The following is a 17,500-nucleotide window of genomic DNA, read 5'->3' on the forward strand; positions in this document are numbered from 1 at the left end:
CTCAGAATTAGACCTGTCCCATCTCCCTTAGGTGCTAATCTTATTTTCTCTCTTATTTTTACCTGGCTGGTTTGTGGACTGGATGGGTCATACGAAGGTACATAGTTCTTCAGAGTATCCTGAGGATTCAGGTGGGGAGGATATCTGATTGTTGGATGAGAAAAGTAGCTTGATGGGGCTGGAGGAAGGATAGCTTGTGTTGGAAATGGCAACGGTGAGGGTGGAGGTGGAGTTCGAGTTGAGATGACTGCAGAAGACAGAAAAGGAAAGATTGACTCGTCAGCTGGTTACCTTATTGGTCCATTCTGATCCTAAAGAATGCTGTGAAACTACAAAACTGGTAACCATTCATTTTTGTCACCATGATGTAACCAAGCTCTCCTAAAACAAGTTACTTCTTCACTTTTATTCTCAACACCAGTACTGCTAACTACACAGAGACAAAACATCACTCTAGAAAAGGAACAATCTTGCTTCCTAGCTCTGTGAGTGGTTACAAAATAAGTTTCTCTTTTACAGGTTACGTCAATACTTGATAAAACACTTCTTTGAGCGTTTATATCCCATTGAAAACATATTCTTTGATTATAAAATCTTTAGGCCAGGTGCAGTACCTCACACCTGTAATAACAGCACTTTGGGTGGCCGAGGCGGGTGGATCACCTGAGGTCAGGAGTTCGAGACCAGCCTGACCAACATGGCAAAATCCCATCTCTACTGAAAATACAAAAATTAGCTGAGCATGGTGGTGTGTGCCTGTAATCCCAGCTACTTGGGGGCTTAAGGCAGGAGAATCACTTGAATCCAGGAGACAAGAGATTGCAGGGAGCTGAGATCGCACCACTGCACTCCAACCTGGTGACAGAATAAGACTCCGTCTCAAACAAACAAACAAACAACACTTTGTCTTGTAAGTCCAGAGCAAATCACAGCATTAAGTAGAGGGCAAAAGACCCACAAATTTTCTGCCAAACTTAAAAAGTGAAATTCAATTTCAAATAAATCATTTCCCTATACATCTTACCTGGCAGTTGTTTAGAAGGAAAGACAATAACTAATACAATATCATCTCATGTCATTTTTAATTGTCTGGTCATAGTATAAATGCTTATGAACATTGGAACATAGAGCTGGAAACTCTCCTAATGAAAATGTTTCTTTCAAAACCAAAAGAGCTCTATTCTGCGACTATTTTTCTTTCTACTTTAACTTTTACTATATGTTGTTTAAAAGATATTGTTAATGTAAAACCAAGAATAAAACACATATCACTGAAAATTTAAACTTTCATATAGGTAAGTATATCACTCTACCCATAAATCATATATTTTATAATATTTTTATAAAGGGAAATATTATATAAAACACATGCAATGTGGACAATGTTCAATTTTACTATAACTTTTCAACATTAGTATTCTTATAATTTATTGTTCAGTTTTTGAAATATAAATCTTAAGTTTGAAAGACAGGGAAAGAGTATAATCATGTGATCATTATCTCTATAATGTTGAGAGAAATAATCATAGAAATACAAATTAAAACTACCAACAAATATATGTAGAAGTGAAGAGTAAATGTCTTTCCATTTAATATTTCCCAATTCAAATGATAGGAAATTATAAATGATAAATATCTAATGTTTTATGAGACAACTTAACAAAGAATATGAAAAAAAAAAATTCTAACCATAACCTATAAAGGGAAATCACCTGGAATGATTTATCTCCAACTTTCAAACTATGTGGGTTGTGGGTAGGGGGACCTGTTTGTGGGATGTATTGCTTACCTCTCCCAAAAAAAACTTTTTCAGAAAATACAAGAAATTAAGAATGTATATAATAGAAGAAACATAAATTCAATTTTATAGTCGCAACTTTGTTCTCTGAATGTCCACCAGGGCACTGTTTCTGAGAATTGTCTGTATTGCCCTTACAATACAGACCCCTTGGTCTACACACAGACCTAGGGGATCAGGACCTCTAGGGGTGAGGCACAAAAATGTATGTTTTAAATAAGTTCCCATGTAATCTTCCTACATACTGAAGTTTCAGCATCCTCCATCAAATGTATGCATTTCAGAGAACAAATGCATATTTCTTAAAACAAAACTCTTTACTGAAATATTACTTTATTTAAGAAATATATCCATTTGAAAGTATCATTTAAGGAAATACAAACATCTAACAAAAACTGGGCATCTTTTACTTAGTGTCTAAGTGCTCTTAATCTCAGCTCATTTTAACCACGATTTTTGCTCACACCTGTACACAAACCCTGGAAAGATATAAACATAGTTCCATCTTGGGTCCTTTAGGTTTTGAGATTAATTTGGCCTTAACAGTTCTGGAGGAGATCTCTTTTCAACTGAAATTGCAGAAATCAAATCCGAACTCAAATCTACAGGCAACCTGACATGGTGCTTGCATGAGCTGTAGGTGGCCTGATATAACTGGGTAAAACATCATATTTCAAACTGAGAGTAAAAATGACTACCTTTTCCATAAAAGCCATTCTAGTCCTTTAAAAATAAGAAAAGCAGGCCAGGCATGGTGACTCACGGCTGTAATCCCAGCACTGTGGGAGGTCGAGGTGGGTGAAGTGGATCACTTGAGGTCAGAAGTTCGAGATCAGCCTGGCCAACATGGTGAAATCCCATCTCTACTAAAAATATACAAAAATTAGCCGGGCGTGGTGGTGACTGCCTATAATCCCAGTTACTCGGGAGGCCGAGGCAAGAGAATTACTTGAACCTGGGAGGCAGAGGTTGCAGTGAGCCAAGATCACGCCACTGCACTCCAACCTGGGCGACAGAGTAAGACCCTGGTTCAAAAAAAAAAAAAAAAAATAGAAAAAGAAAAAAAATAAGAAAAGCAAAATACAAGACAAAAAAAGTTTTCCTTTATTATGAAAGAATAAATACATACACACATATATGTATTCTTTGCATACATTATTGCAAAGCGTTATTAATTGTCTTCTTTCCTTCAGTCTTGCTCCTTCCAATACATTCTTTATAGTGCTATGTGAATGACTTTTTAAAAATACCATTACAATCATGTAACTTCTCTGCTAAAAATATTTCAATGGCTTCCTACTGCTTCCAGAATAAAATCCCAACAGCTTTTTCAGTACACACAACCTCATGTGCTCTGCGACCGAGTCCTGGATCACTTCTTTGGCCTCATCTCTGGCCAGAAGAAATTTGTGGATCCTTGGCTATATGGCAGTTCCCTGCTGCAATGACCTCTAATGCACTGATAGATGCTGTTGCCTCTGCCTCCCAGTTTGCCCGTCTGCCTCCCAGTTTGCCCCTTTTCCTCCTAGTTAGCCTCTCTGCCTCCCAGCTTGCCCCTCTTCCTCCTAGTTTGCCCCTATGCCTCCCATGTTGCCCCTCTTCCTCCTAGTATGTCCCTCTGCCTCCCAGGTTGCCCCTCTTCTTCCTAGTTTATTGTTCCTTCTTGTGGTGAACTTTGCCATCACACTTCTTCAGGTTATCTAATCCTTCTTCAGGTTATCTAGTCATGTTCAGATTAGATGCCCAGCCAATGACATGGCCCCATTCTTTCCCCACTATATCCTGAACTCTTTAAGGGCAGAAAAGATCTTTTGTGAACAAGATGCCTATCACAGGTCCTAATATACAGATACAAAACAAATACCGGGTGAAGGACCAAGATGGAGGGCTCATCTAGGTCTCTCCTGTTTCATTATATAAAAATATACTGTCTACTTTTTTCACATGTTAGAAATAAGAATATTTTTATCAGGTGTCATAAATAATGGGTAATTTGACTTCTCAGTTAATTTTGTCCAAATATTCAACATTATAAACCTATGAAACAGTTATTGATTTTTTTTACCTATCTCAATGGTATAGGTAATAAATGCAAAAGTTCTTATACCACATTTAAGTTGTATAGTCCTCTCTCAATTTCTTAATATTTTAATGATAGCAATAAAGGCCATGTATTTTTTAAGTATAGCACCAATAAATATCAACATATACTTACAAACCAAAGCTAATAAGGACTTTAAAAGATGTTACATTGTTTGCATAAAGATTTAAAAACCAGATTTGATTAGTTAGAAGGATGAGGAAGTGCCTAACTATAAATTTTAACCAATAACAGTTTCACTATTAACATATATATGAATATATATATATAACTTTTCCTACATAAAATGCAGTCTACTCTTCTCTAGGAATTAAGAGCAATAGGTAAAAAGTATACAGTGTTCATTATTAGCAGTATCTCATTTTTAATTTTTGAAAGATTTGATATTAACTGTTGGTTAAAGTACAAATGTCAAATATTAGATTCAGTTTCCTACTTAAATTAAGATATTAGACACAATATCAAGTGTACTAGCCCAAAGGATTTGGGCATATGAAACAACTGTCAAAGAAAAGTACCTTTTATTCTCTGATTACTCTCAAATAGATAAATATCGATTTATACGTAGAAAATAACATCTACAGAAATAGTGCCTTGTATCTTAATGCCTTTAGAAATACTCTAAACTCAGCAACATACCTGAAATTCCATCTTTTCCTTAGTAAAATATCAGGACCAATCCTGAAGCTATAATAAAGATAGCTATGTACACATATTTTCCACATTCTTCTGATAACAATCTTTTTGATAAAGGCAATTTTAAAATACATATTATAAATATTATTTACTTGTAAGACTTTGAAAATCTTATTTATTTATTTAATTTTTTTTGTCACTCAGGCTGGAGTGCAGTGGTGTGTCTCAGCTCACTGCAACCTTTGCCTCCTGGGCTCAAGTGATTCTTCTGCCTCAGCTTCCTGAGTAGCTGGGATTACAGGCACACACCACCATGCCAGGCTAATTTTTGTATTTTTAGTAGAGACAGGGTTTCACCATATTGGTCAGGCTGGTCTTGAACTCCTGACCTCGTGATCTGCCCACCTTGGCCTCCCAAAGTGCTGGGATTACAGGTGTGAGCCACTGCACCCGGAGAAAATCTTTTCTCATAAATCGAGAAGAAAAAATATTTGATCGGATTGTGCCCCTCCCCATTTGGGTTGAGAAAATATGGTTGCCATAGCTATATTTATAAACTTCTGCTCCATCCCTAAGGGTTTGGGCCCTACAGACAAGAAGGAGGCTTCTCCTCTATGCTTGAAACTCCTCACCACTGTGTGCAACTCCAGGTATTCCGGGATGGTGGTGCTGGGGGAAAGTGCTCAGTCTTGGGGAAGAATCCTGTGGAGATGCAGAGCTGAACAATGGCTTTTCAGGCTTCTTCATAGTAGTTGGAGAAGACATATCTGCGAGAAACAGAGAAAAACCCAAAGCTCTATGACCTTCTTAAGCTCTAAGGTTCATGTCAACATAATGAGAGATCTCATCTTCCAACATTTTAGTATTCTCATACTTTGGCTCTTTTACAAAATATATTCTGAATGTCAACGATCCAGCTATACTGGAGCTCTGAAACACTCGTTCAGTCTCCATGGAAGCTAGCAGAAGCTTTCATTAAAATTCTCATCAGACTTATTCCCATTACTAAATAAATCTTAAACTTCTAAAAAAAAACCCCAAAGTCTTGTTTCCTTTAGCCCCTTGGTTCACACAAAGGCCTTCTTTACCTCAGCATTTCATTCTTAAATTTATACGATTCAGAAGATTGTCTTTTGATCTGGCGACTACACTGTGAAAACAGAGGGCAACTGGTGCAAATGTGAAAAACAACCTTCAGGTATGTTGGTCACAATATTACTGATTTCACAGCTTTTATGGGAAACTCATTCAATTGGTTAGCAAAAAAATACATTCCTTAATTTGCTTTTTCTGCAAACGTTTACTGGGTTTCTCTATTGGCCCGCGAAAATGAAGATGTTAAAGAAATTAAAAGTAATTCCTGCTCTAGGGATGCTCACTGTTGGTGAGGAGGAAAATGATGAGAAGAAAACGGTTGTGAACAGTTGAGAGGTACAATGTGTGTTGAGAGCATTTGCTGTTACATCCCCAGCTGTGATGTACAGGACAGAGATCGTCTCAGTCTCCCCAGGATGAGGAGGGTATTTCCCATTGGCATCATTTTCAAAATGTGAATGGGGATGACATTCTCAGAGAGGAAATGCTCAGAAAAAAAAGATGGCATAAAATACACAAGTAAACAGTGTGTGGAGTGGTGAAAGATGAAGAAGAGGAGCAAGCCTCTGGCAGGTCCCACAGGCTGTTGGGTCTCCAGCTTCCTGTACAAACATCTGAATGCTTACCCTCATGGGAGAAACACCATAGATGGGTGAAACATGATCACAATGACAGCTTAGAGCAATCCCCCCAGAAACCACATGGAGGGTGGACTGGCCAAAACAGAGACAGAAATCATGAAGACCACTTTAGAAGACAGATTCATCAATACATTCATTCCATAAATATTTGTTCAAGACCGAATTTATGCCACACACTGTACTAGCCTGGGACACAGTGGTGAACTGGACTCACTTTCGGCTCCTTTAAAGCTTAAAATCTAGTGAGGCGATATGGACAAGTAAGAAGGAATTGCAAAAGGTGCTGTGATAGGAAAATAATCCAGAGATTTCAGGCTTCCTTCATTCATTCTTTTCATAAATATTTAATACTGCCAAAAGATAGATCATGAGAGCTTTAAATAAGAATCATGATAGAGCTAATGCAATAAATATTTTAACAGGATTCACCCAATTAAATTATTAAGTGATGTAGACTGTTACCATCTTAGTTGACTAAGAGACTATACCATGCAGTTTGTTGGAATAAATAGGGAGTTTAGAGATGTGCCTTGCTTTTAACATCTTGAGTTATGTTGACTTTAATGGAAGTTTATCAACTTATAGTAAAATGTTATAAATTTGTATTTTATTATGAAAAATGTTAACTGTATTCACAAGTAGACAGAACTGTAATGAATCCTCATGTACCAATAACCCAACTTCGGCAATGATCAACTCATAACAAATCTTATTTCATCTTTATCCCTATCTACACTTTCTTTCCCTGTGGTACTTTGAAGCAAATCCCAGATATCATACAATATTGCTTCTAAGTATTTCAGCATGTATCTCTAAAAGAAAATAAATCTTTATTAAAAGGAAAAAAAACTGTATTACACATCAAAATGTACACAATTTGCACTTTTGAGTTTTTTTGAAATGAGAAAAAGACCTTATGGTACTATTAATATAAGAAACTAATTATCACTACATTTTACCATTTGAAAAATTCTGGTAAAGGCATTCATAAAATTAAATATGCATTTTTCAGTATGGTGGCATTTAAAGGATGAATATACTACTGTAAAGGCAGTAGACATCACAGTCTACAAAAAATGCCAGGCGTATTTGTAGCTGTAAGCTACAATTTGTGACTAACTGGCTGTCGTGAATCTATCAGAACTTTGATGAGTCAGAGAATCATTTCAGTATTTCTTTTTCAAAAAAAAAACAGAAATAAATTGTTCATAAAACCACAGAAATTAAGGCCACTATAAAAAAAAGAAAAAAATTTTAAACCACGGCTTAAAAAATAGACAAAGGAAGTTCATTTCAGCCATCTTCAAGATGCCAAAAATAATACTTAATTTTGCTTAAGAGCTATGTGATTTCAAAAGGTAATACTACAAATACAGACTTTTAACTAATGGATGTAAAATCATAGACATACAGTATTAGAAGTGGAAAGAACCTCTATTTTGTCTTTTTTGTTACAGATTATGCAATAACTTTCCATTCCAAACTTTTAATTTAAAATTGACTGTTAGAAAAAGAAACTGGGAACTTTTTATGGACACTCTTCTGCTTTACCTGTGTCTAATATAAATTTCAAGTAAAATGTAACTGGTAAATCAGTTTCTAAAAGTTCCATAGAATAAATAATAAAGCATAACTATACATCATTTTAAAATAATTTGGGCCAGGTGCAGTGGCTCACGCCTGTAATCCCAACACTTTGGGAGGCCGAGGTGGGTGGATCGCCTGAGGTCAGGAGTTCAAGACCAGCCTGGCCAACATGGTGAAACTCCGTTTCTACTAAAAATACAAAAATTAGCTGGGTGTGGTGGTGGGCACCTGTAATCCCAGCTACTCAAGAGGCTGAGGTAGGAGAATTGCTTGAACCTTGGAGGCAGGTGTTGCCTGTCAAGATAGTGTCACTGCACTCCAGCCTGGGCGACAAGAGCAAACTTTTGTCCAAAAAAAAAAAAAAAAAAATTAATGTGACCACAGCTTGAGAAACAGAACCGTGTCACTCTAGGTATGTCGTTTCTGGAGAAGAGGATCCATTAATGCAATTGAAACTACTGTAACTATATCAGACTTTTCATTAAACTCAGTCAAATTCATGGGTCTCCTTTTGTAAAGGGCACATAAATCAAGGGTGTTTATATAGAAGTTGAAGATGATTATGTAATTTTTAATGTAAATTATATAAATTTTAAGAAGCAAAACATTTGTATCTTCTTAGCCAAAATGACACACTTGTTTTTACTGAGTAATTATTATGGGTCCCCTTATTTTTTCAATTCTTTTTTGGGTATACACCTAATAATAGTGGTACCTTCATAGAGGATTGATTATACAGAGCAACACAGAAGAAACAGAATAAAATTTGCTGTTCAAGCTGCAAAAGGAACCACAAACTCCTTCCTTAAACAACAAAAGTAACTTATAATAGTAAATACAAGAATGGGAAGGTTTACTGACCAAACTGAAAGGATTTGCTTTAGAAACAGGTGAAGAATGGTAGTAGCAGAATATAGGTTTAATTGCCTTTGTTTTCTGATTAAATGAAATTAATTCTTGGCCCATTAATAAAAATATACTGTTATACAGCACGCAGAAGGCACTATGCTAAGAGCTTAGGAGGATACAAAAGTGAATCCCCTCTCAAAAAAACAAACAAACAAACAAACAAAAAACAAAGAAAAATCCTCTCTAGACTAGAAGGGGATATAAAAGATCAATTATCTGGGGAAAATATAAGGATACAGTTTCTAGCTAGTACATTTTAATCATGAACCAAACTGGTATTATTTTAATTTTAATTTTATTTTGAATGTCCACAGTCTAAAAGACTCATGCCAAGGTGAACAATGATATTGTTTCTATGTTTAATGTGCTCATATGCCATAAAAAAAGTTTGACGAATGAATATATAGAAGAGATACCTTAAAGTGACCTTTCTGTGAAGAAAACAAATGCCACGCTTTTCACAATCTACTGTCCCTCAAGCAGGAAGAATAATACATAAAAAGATTAAGTTGAATAATAATAAAGTTGAGTAATGCATAACTATATAACTTGAATAATAATGCATACACAATAATGCATAAGTTGAATAATACATAAAATAAAGAAACTGAAAAGAGATGCAAGATGATAGGCAAAGGATTAGCTGATGTTTCTATTGGTGGAAGGGAGGCAGGAGTTGCTGGTAGCTGATGAGGGAGAATTAGAGGCCAGTGATGGCTTGAAATCAGACAAAACAATTTAAATTTGATTTAGAAAGTAATAATTTATAAATCAATTGATTTTAGAAGAAAAAGCTTTCCAAAAAATTGATTTCTTTTTCTGTTCTCACCGCCCTTTTCACTTGTACCTGGTTAGACCAAAAATTTTCTTCCTAGTCTCCACCAGGCCTTCCTCACCATGGCATTTTATAAAAACCAGCAGCTGGCATCGTATCCTTCAAACAGTATCTTTCTCATTGCAAGATCTACCACAGTATATCACATTTTTAAATAGCTCTTTTTCTTTGTTATTCCATTTTATTCAAACTTTAGTGAAGCTAATTTTCTTATGGCTTCCTTTAGGAGCAGAAGAAATATGTTTTTAACTCTGTGCCATCCCTGGTCTGTGACATTACCTTGAACTAGAAAATGAGGCATTTCCACTCTCCTTATTCCACCCATAGAACAATGTTTTATCCACTGAACAAACTTATTTTCTCCTTAAGTAATCTCTCTTGGAAAACCCTGAGTTCTAGATTTCATTAATGATCTTTTGTTTGTATCTTGTATTACTTGATGGATTTTTCATTGTTATTTACTTGTATCCACTGAATATACTTTTTTTAAAAAGTTGACTAATGGCTTACCTCCTAAGGAACATGCTTTTATTAAAAACACAAAAAGATGTAGAGGCTGGAAGAATATGCTACTTGGGAAGAGAATGAAAAAAAAAAGTAGAAATGAAAGAAAGAAGAGGTAAAGCAGGCACTGTGTCTAGGCAGCTTATTTTAGAATCTCTTGCATGTGAAAGAAACTGTATTATGAAGTGATGACTAGTAGTGCAGGATGAGAAAAATAACCATAGCCAGCATATCTTAAAATTCATGTTCCATGAATAAATATCACCAGATGAGAAGTAGTTGACTATAAAGCAAAGAGAAAAGAAAATCAGTCACTGAGATTCTAATAAGTGTGAGGAACTATGGCTAAGCATCAAGATGCTAAACAAAAGCCCTTGGTTCCGGTCTTGGTGATGCTTTAGTAGAGAGGGCAGAAATTAAAGACAAAAATACATTAAATAATTGCAATCATAGTAATATTGGATTGCAGAAATAATTCTTCTTAATGACAGATTAGAGAGAATAATTTTTTAAAAAAGACTCACATTGATGGTGTTATTCTTCAATGTGTACACCCACATTTACATTTATAACTGGAAAATTAGCTATGACTGTAGAAACTCATCGTGTAGTTGAATATGTAATAAAAGATCACCATGTAAGAAAAAAGTTCAAGTAGGCTACTGATAAAGTTGGTTCATTTATTCTTAAGCATCCCTTTAAATAAGTATTTTGCAAAATCAAATTATCACATGATTTTTCCTGACCATACTATATATATTTTTGGCATTGTAGCATATATACCTCCTGGGCCTTGATGTGTCATTTATTTCACAGCATCACTTCAAAGAGATAAGGGCTTAAGCAAATAAAGAGTTAGATCAACTCATCTCCCAACAAGGTAATTTCATCTACAAAGGAAGAGAGTCACTGTGAAACACAGCGTATGTACTCGACTCATCGGCAGCTTGCACAAATGGCGCTCCAGATGTATATCTGTTCAAGTCAGCCCAAGGCAACAATTTTGATCAATTCTAATGTGATAAAATGCTGCAGGGAAAGTGTGCAGAAACGTGTTTACGTCAGCCCTTAATTAAACTGTTGTTCACTTCCAAAGAACCTTAGGAAACACTAATGAGACATGAGTTTTGGCAATTTCTTCATCAAAGCAAAGACCCCTTCCTCAGTCTGTAGCAGCCTGTCATCCAAGTCGCTCCCGGGATAAATGTCACATGGCACTCCAATCAGTTAGCCACCTGTTAGTAGAACTTCACTGAAGTCAACTAGTGATCTAGGGCAAGCTCAAACAGCCACCTTAACACCTGCCTGTCTGGGACACCTGCTCCTTTTTCACATATAGTAGAGCAATATGTTAGCTTTTCCAATATGCTCGAGTAGATTAAGGTTACAAATCAGACTTCTAAAGCCTACATAGAAAACATATAATTTTCTTTTTTGAAAAATTTCTTTTCCTCCCTATAGTAACACAATTTTTAACAATTTCAAATTAATTATGTAAGAACACACAAGAATTCTTGAATTTCTGGAAGCTATTATTTTCAGCATACCATATCACTAAATTAAAATGTATTAACTGTGCCAGGCCTAGGATTTAGGCCTGTTTCTAGGATAGAATAGTCCTATTTCTATCTGGTTAACAAAGAAGCAAATTGCTTCAAAATGTTTTAAAAGTCCAGTTCTTTTACATATTCCTAAGTTGTCTTCCTTATTTGCATGTCATACTTGTAACTTGTAAACAAGTCTAAATGAACCCTATAGATACAAGTCACCATTTGCTGGCTACTTTTATTCTCCAGTATTTAATGTTAAGGTTTGTCTTATTGCTAAGTGCTTATAAAGCTATAATCATTGTTAAAAATATCTAAATATCTTCATTTTTCACATTATCAAGTTGCTGAACAATTTACAGGATTCCTCTTTTTCCTTTCTATCTTTTATTATTTTGCAAATTTCATTTATTTATTTAATTATTTTAGAGACAAGGTCTCACTCTGTTGCCCAGGCTGCAGTGGCACAATCATGGCTCACTGCAGCCTCAAACTCCTGGTTTCAAGCGATCCTCCCTTCTCAGCCTCCTGAGTAGCTAGGACTATGGGCACACAATCACACCCAGCTAATTTTTAAATTTTTAGTAGGGACAAGGTCTGGCTATATTGCCCAGGCTGGTCTAGTCTCCTAATCTCACGAGATCTCCTGCTTTGGCCTTTGAAAGTGTTGAGATTATTGGCTTGATTCATTGCACACGGTCTTCTTTTTTCCTTTCTTCCTTTTTTTCTTCGTCGTCGTCATCTTTTTTTTTTTTTTTTTTGGCAAAAGAAAACTCAGAGTGTATTGAAAACAGTTACAAAACTTCTGTTAACTTTGACCCTCTGGTATGATACTGACCAGAGGAGTTTGAAAGAGCATACATAAAGACACTTAGCTTAGAGACAGTCCAATGGCTGGGATTTGACAAGATTACATTATATTGACAAGTTTTATCAAGTTGATACACCCTCATAATTTTCAAAGTTCTTCAATTTTTGGACTTTTGAAAGTATTCGACTACCACAGATTTTTTAAAAAATAGTTTTATAGATATACAAAAACTCGGAATATTGAAAACCTTTTCAGAGACCAAATTCATTGTTGGGTGAAGGCAAAAGTGGTCAACACATCCATCACTCCATGGAAACTGTCAAGCAATACAGCATTGAAAGCGAAAAATTAGCTTTAGCTTAACTGGGATATTTCTGCTTTCCATTAAAATGTTGGGTGGAAGCTGGAAGACAACATGAAAAAGAAATGAACCATCTGCATAAAATAATAATGTTATTTAAAATAAATAAGGTAGTAAATGAGAGGCTACCAAATCAAGTCTGTGGGATGAGTTTTGTAGCTGAAATCTGACATTTTTATTTCAGGCCACAAATCCAGAGTCAGTCCTGAGACAAGGAAAGAGTTTGGGCTCTGTTCCCAGAGGACAAGGAGAAGGCAGAGAAGATGATTGCCAACTGAAAGCTAAAAAGATCACAATTTCTCAGCCTCTGTTTTTGCCCTGGGATAAACAGTGTTGAGGAGACGAAAGTGTCCAGGTTATTTATAACTGTATGAGTGTCATGTAGAATAAGACAACTATTAAGGCCAGATTGGGGCAGCATCTAGCCTGCCAGATACTTAAGATCCCAGCCCAAAGCTTTGATGTATTTATTTCTAAGGATCTCCGTGTAGAGAATGACAGCAATCCTTACTTTAACAGGTTTTACCTAAAAAGTAAAGGACTGATGATGGGTGACGGAGTGTGTCCTGGATGAGGAAGAAAGGAGAGAGAGACCAAGTAAGCTCTGCCTTTACTTGAAAGCTTTGTACAATCCTTTGTACAATACCCTCTCAATTTCTCCATTTTCTTCACAAATGGAGCTATCCTGGCTCATAGGGAGAAGATATATGGTGTGTTCCTTGATGGTTTAAATGACATATAAATGATAAAAAAGAGGTGCATGGGTAAAGTCACAGGGACATAAAGAATGTTCTATAAATTTCTATCAGAGGACATGCTTCAAAATTGTTTATAGAGCCATGTGCTACACTGAAATTATTACAGCTTATAACAACGGAGTTAAGCCACTCAGGCACTGCTCTAAGGAATGTAAATTGATAAGATCTAAGCCAATATTTACCAACAGCCTTAGACATTGACAGATTTAACTTAGTAATTCTACAGTAGGAATGTATTTATTCCTGTAGCAAAATTTCATTGAACTTCTATTTGGTGACTTCATGCCAGGCAGTATGCTAAGGACTGGGGTCAGTGAAAAGAACTAGACAAGAATCACCTAATCAGATTAGGCACAGAGTTACATGCAATGATGTTTCACTGTATCTCTCTTTATAATATAAAAACTTCAAAACTATCTAAATATTCATGAGCAAAGTAGATATTTAAAATTTTATGGTATAGCCAAAGTATGGCATATTATATACTCATTACAAAGTGGAAGACTGGACGAAGTGGCTCATGCCTGTAATCCCAGCACGGTAAGGCCCAGGCGGGTGGATCAAGTCACCTGAGGTCAGGAGTTCGAGACCAGCCTGGCCAACATGGCGAATCCCTGTCTCTACTAAAAATACAAAAATTAGCCAGCCATGGTGGCGTGCACCTGTAATACCAGCTACTGGGGAGGCCTTTAGGGCAGGAAGAGTTGCTTGAACCAGGGAGGTGGAGGTTGCAGTGAGCCAGGATCGTGCCACTGTACTCCAGCCTGGGTGACAGGGCAAGACTCTGTCACAAAAAAAAAAAAAAAAAGGAAATTGAAGGATATGGTAAAATGCCATTAGATTATAAAGACAAAAAAACTTACAAAATAGCATATATCATATAAGCTCAATTTACTGCAAAAATATGTTCATAGAAACAGAACGCACTGAAATGTGGAAAAAAATACACAGAAAAACAGGCTAGCATATATACAGTCAAATATTAACAGAAGTTATCTTTTTGTGATGGGATTACAGGTGATTTTTATTTTCTTCTTCATATTTGACAGTTTGTTTTTTTAAATTCCCCACAAGTAACTATTACTTTTACTGTAAAAATTGTAAAACACATATTTTTGGGAAAACTGCTGCCTGTAGCTCCACAGAATATTATAAATACTTTCCAAAGCTGGGTTAACAATATTGAATCCTGTTATGTGTCCAACATTACACTGCAAGAAGAGAAGTTTCATATTAGTTTAGGTACTGGATGTTGCAAAACTGTAAAATGAAATGCTTAAATGTAACATTTGCAATTTAGTTGGCTACAGGCAAAACAATGTCTTTTGAAAACACAGTGAAGAAAAAAAGAGTATCTAAATATCTGTGTCTAAGGACTCCTCTAGATGTAAAATTTTATGATTGTGTGGCAAATGTGAACAAGTCCTTCCCACACACTCCAAGTTAACAAAAAGCTCTGAATGTTATGACAAGACATATGGATGTAATCCCACTACAGTAGTTTGATGATGATGCCAGATGATTCAAAAAATAATTAGCTGCCATGTTAAGAAAGTATCTCCTTATATATATATTTACATTTATCACACTCTAAAATAACACTGGAAAAAATGGCAAGCTACATTAAGAGGAGATAAGATGTCATCTTCAATTAGATTTCTCAACCATTTTTTAAAAATTTATGAAATCAGTTCCTTTTCAAACGAGAAAGTATGGTGGTCTTCGTGTTAAATAAATGAAATTCTTACTTTATTGAGTTATTTAATCTTAATTACACGAGCATATTATTGTATTCCTCAGTAAAGTAAAATATTTTCTAACAGTTTAAGTGTCTCTTGCCATATATTTTAACCCAAGCACAGTTAAGTAGCATGTTTCTACAAGTCTCTATTTTATCACTTCTCTATAAAAAAGGTCTTGAGGCTACACCTACACCCAATGCAAAGTTAAAGCTCAAACCTCTTTGAAGCTCACAAACACCTTCCAGAGACACTGAAAAAAATCCTTTGAATAATGAAGAACAATGCTAAAACAATGAATATGGAATAAATGAAAACTACTTTTTAAAAACACTTCAAAATGCTTTTGCCCACTAAGCAATTTCATTTCAACAGACAGACAATGATAAAGTGTCTTGAGTAATGTGTGTAAACCTAATTTGAAAGAGAGAAAAAACATCAAACAATTATGCAGGACTTGGAGCATATTTTAGTCGCTTATTAAACATTGGCATAGGTAAATAGCTGCTATTCACCATGCCTCTCGGGAAAACCTCTTGGCTATGGAGGCTTATTAGTGTTAAGCATCTGAGAGCCATGGGCTATAAAATAAAATCAATACCATAACCTTAACTGTAAAAGTCAGAAAGATACTGGAAGAGTTCTAATTTAACAAGATTACAGATGAGTTTTCAGAGGAGAACATTTGGGGAAAAGCCATGCATTTAAAAACATTTATGCTACAAGACATCGCAAGGATTTTGTTGTTACTAATGCTGTTATTATCCACGCTGGTAATGGTTAGGGTTGATTTAACTGATGTGTTACTTTAGTGGATTTACAGGAAAGTCCTATAAATGATCTGGAACTTACTTCAAATAAAATCATTAAACTGAGGTAGTAAACTAATTGCTTGAGAACAATTATGATTTGATGTGATTTAGTGTGGTAGAAAAAGAATTACAAAAATTTTAAGGTCATCAGTTCAGCAGTTCAATGCAAATATGATTACTTTGCACAATATTCTGTTTCTCTTAATGGAAAAGTAGTCAAAATTGGTATAAATTGTAGTGTTTAAGTTCAACCTAAATCTATATATTTTTTTCCTCCAACAAATGTAAATGAAGAAAAAAAGAACATTCTGTCAATGAAATTACTATGATGGCATATTTATTATCCTAATGGTTTTAGAAATCATGTGAAATTCATCAGTAACAAAACCTCTATTTAGTAATGGACCAATTACATTTGTGAGATAATGTCAATGAAACCGAATATTGTCACAGGATAATGGTCTCCCATTGCTACATCCCTAGTCATTTAGAGAAAATAAATGTTGCCGTCTGGCTGAGTCATTTGTTTTCAAAGTAGGAGACACTGATTCCATAACAAGGTTCTGTTATAATAATTCAATCTCTATCAATCATTTGTTGCACCAGAATGGTGCAGGACAGGACATGCATTTGTGAGAACTGCGCATTCCTCAGGTGTAAAGCAAAATATATGGGCCTCCAAGCACATAAGTAGCCCAATTATTGTTATTCAATGAGAGTGTTTAAAATGAACACTTAAAAAATAATTTAAGAAACAGAAAACTTTCTGAATTTTCCAAAAGATCCATGTTAATGACGGCTTTGAAAAGACTCAAGTACTGAAGATCTTCAAATTCTTTGACTCCAATAGATTCAAAATCTAAAATGTTAGAACACAAAGAAACCTTAGTATACAACTTTGTTATTTTACAGATGGGAAGACTCAAGATTTACTGAAGTTAAGTGATTTGTCTAAGACCACGCCAATATTTAGAGTTTCCTAATCACAATTACAGTGCGCTAGGCATAAGGCAAAAAGACTAGAACAGAATTAAAAGAAAACATATATTTGATAATAAATATATACTTAATTTTTATATTTTGACAAATATAGCTCATTTTAAACTGGCCATATATCACACACTTCTACTAAAGACATTCTGGAACTTAGGATTATTTATTAATATCTTATTAAATGGAAAAGTGATTTTTAACCTGATTTTAGTGCAAGGACTACATGCATGAATCTCCGAGGAGTCTATGAGCCCCTATGAAGTTATGTGCATTTAATGTATTGAAGTTTCATGCATTAAAAAATATTGTAATAGAGGTTTTATAATTAGTTTGCAAAATCATAAACATAGTATCTCAATGACTTATTTGGGAC

At 35.2% G+C, this 17,500-nt stretch overlaps 1 protein-coding gene across 22 annotated transcripts in view; it reads right to left on the reverse strand.

The window, feature by feature from the left end:
• The window catches only part of NFIB (nuclear factor I B), a 241,206-nt gene that overhangs the window by 38,138 nt on the left and 185,568 nt on the right, over positions 1 to 17,500 (reverse strand). For 19 of the 22 annotated variants that reach the window (XR_004177879.1, XM_009188750.4, XM_031654234.1 and 16 more), the window contains 2 exons: positions 5,168 to 5,302; positions 63 to 247 (listed from right to left, as the gene is read on the reverse strand). Coding sequence is in view for 21 of the 22 variants with exons in the window: in XM_009188750.4 (XP_009187014.1) it covers positions 63 to 247; positions 5,168 to 5,302 (320 nt within the window). In the remaining variant the exon portion in view is untranslated. The remainder of the gene's footprint in view (positions 1 to 62; positions 248 to 5,167; positions 5,303 to 17,500) is intronic. The other 3 variants (XM_031654240.1, XM_009188749.4, XM_031654236.1) reach the window with 1 other exon arrangement.

The sequence above is a fragment of the Papio anubis genome, chromosome 13 (assembly GCF_008728515.1).
Source record: "Papio anubis isolate 15944 chromosome 13, Panubis1.0, whole genome shotgun sequence".
Lineage (NCBI taxonomy): Eukaryota > Metazoa > Chordata > Mammalia > Primates > Cercopithecidae > Papio > Papio anubis.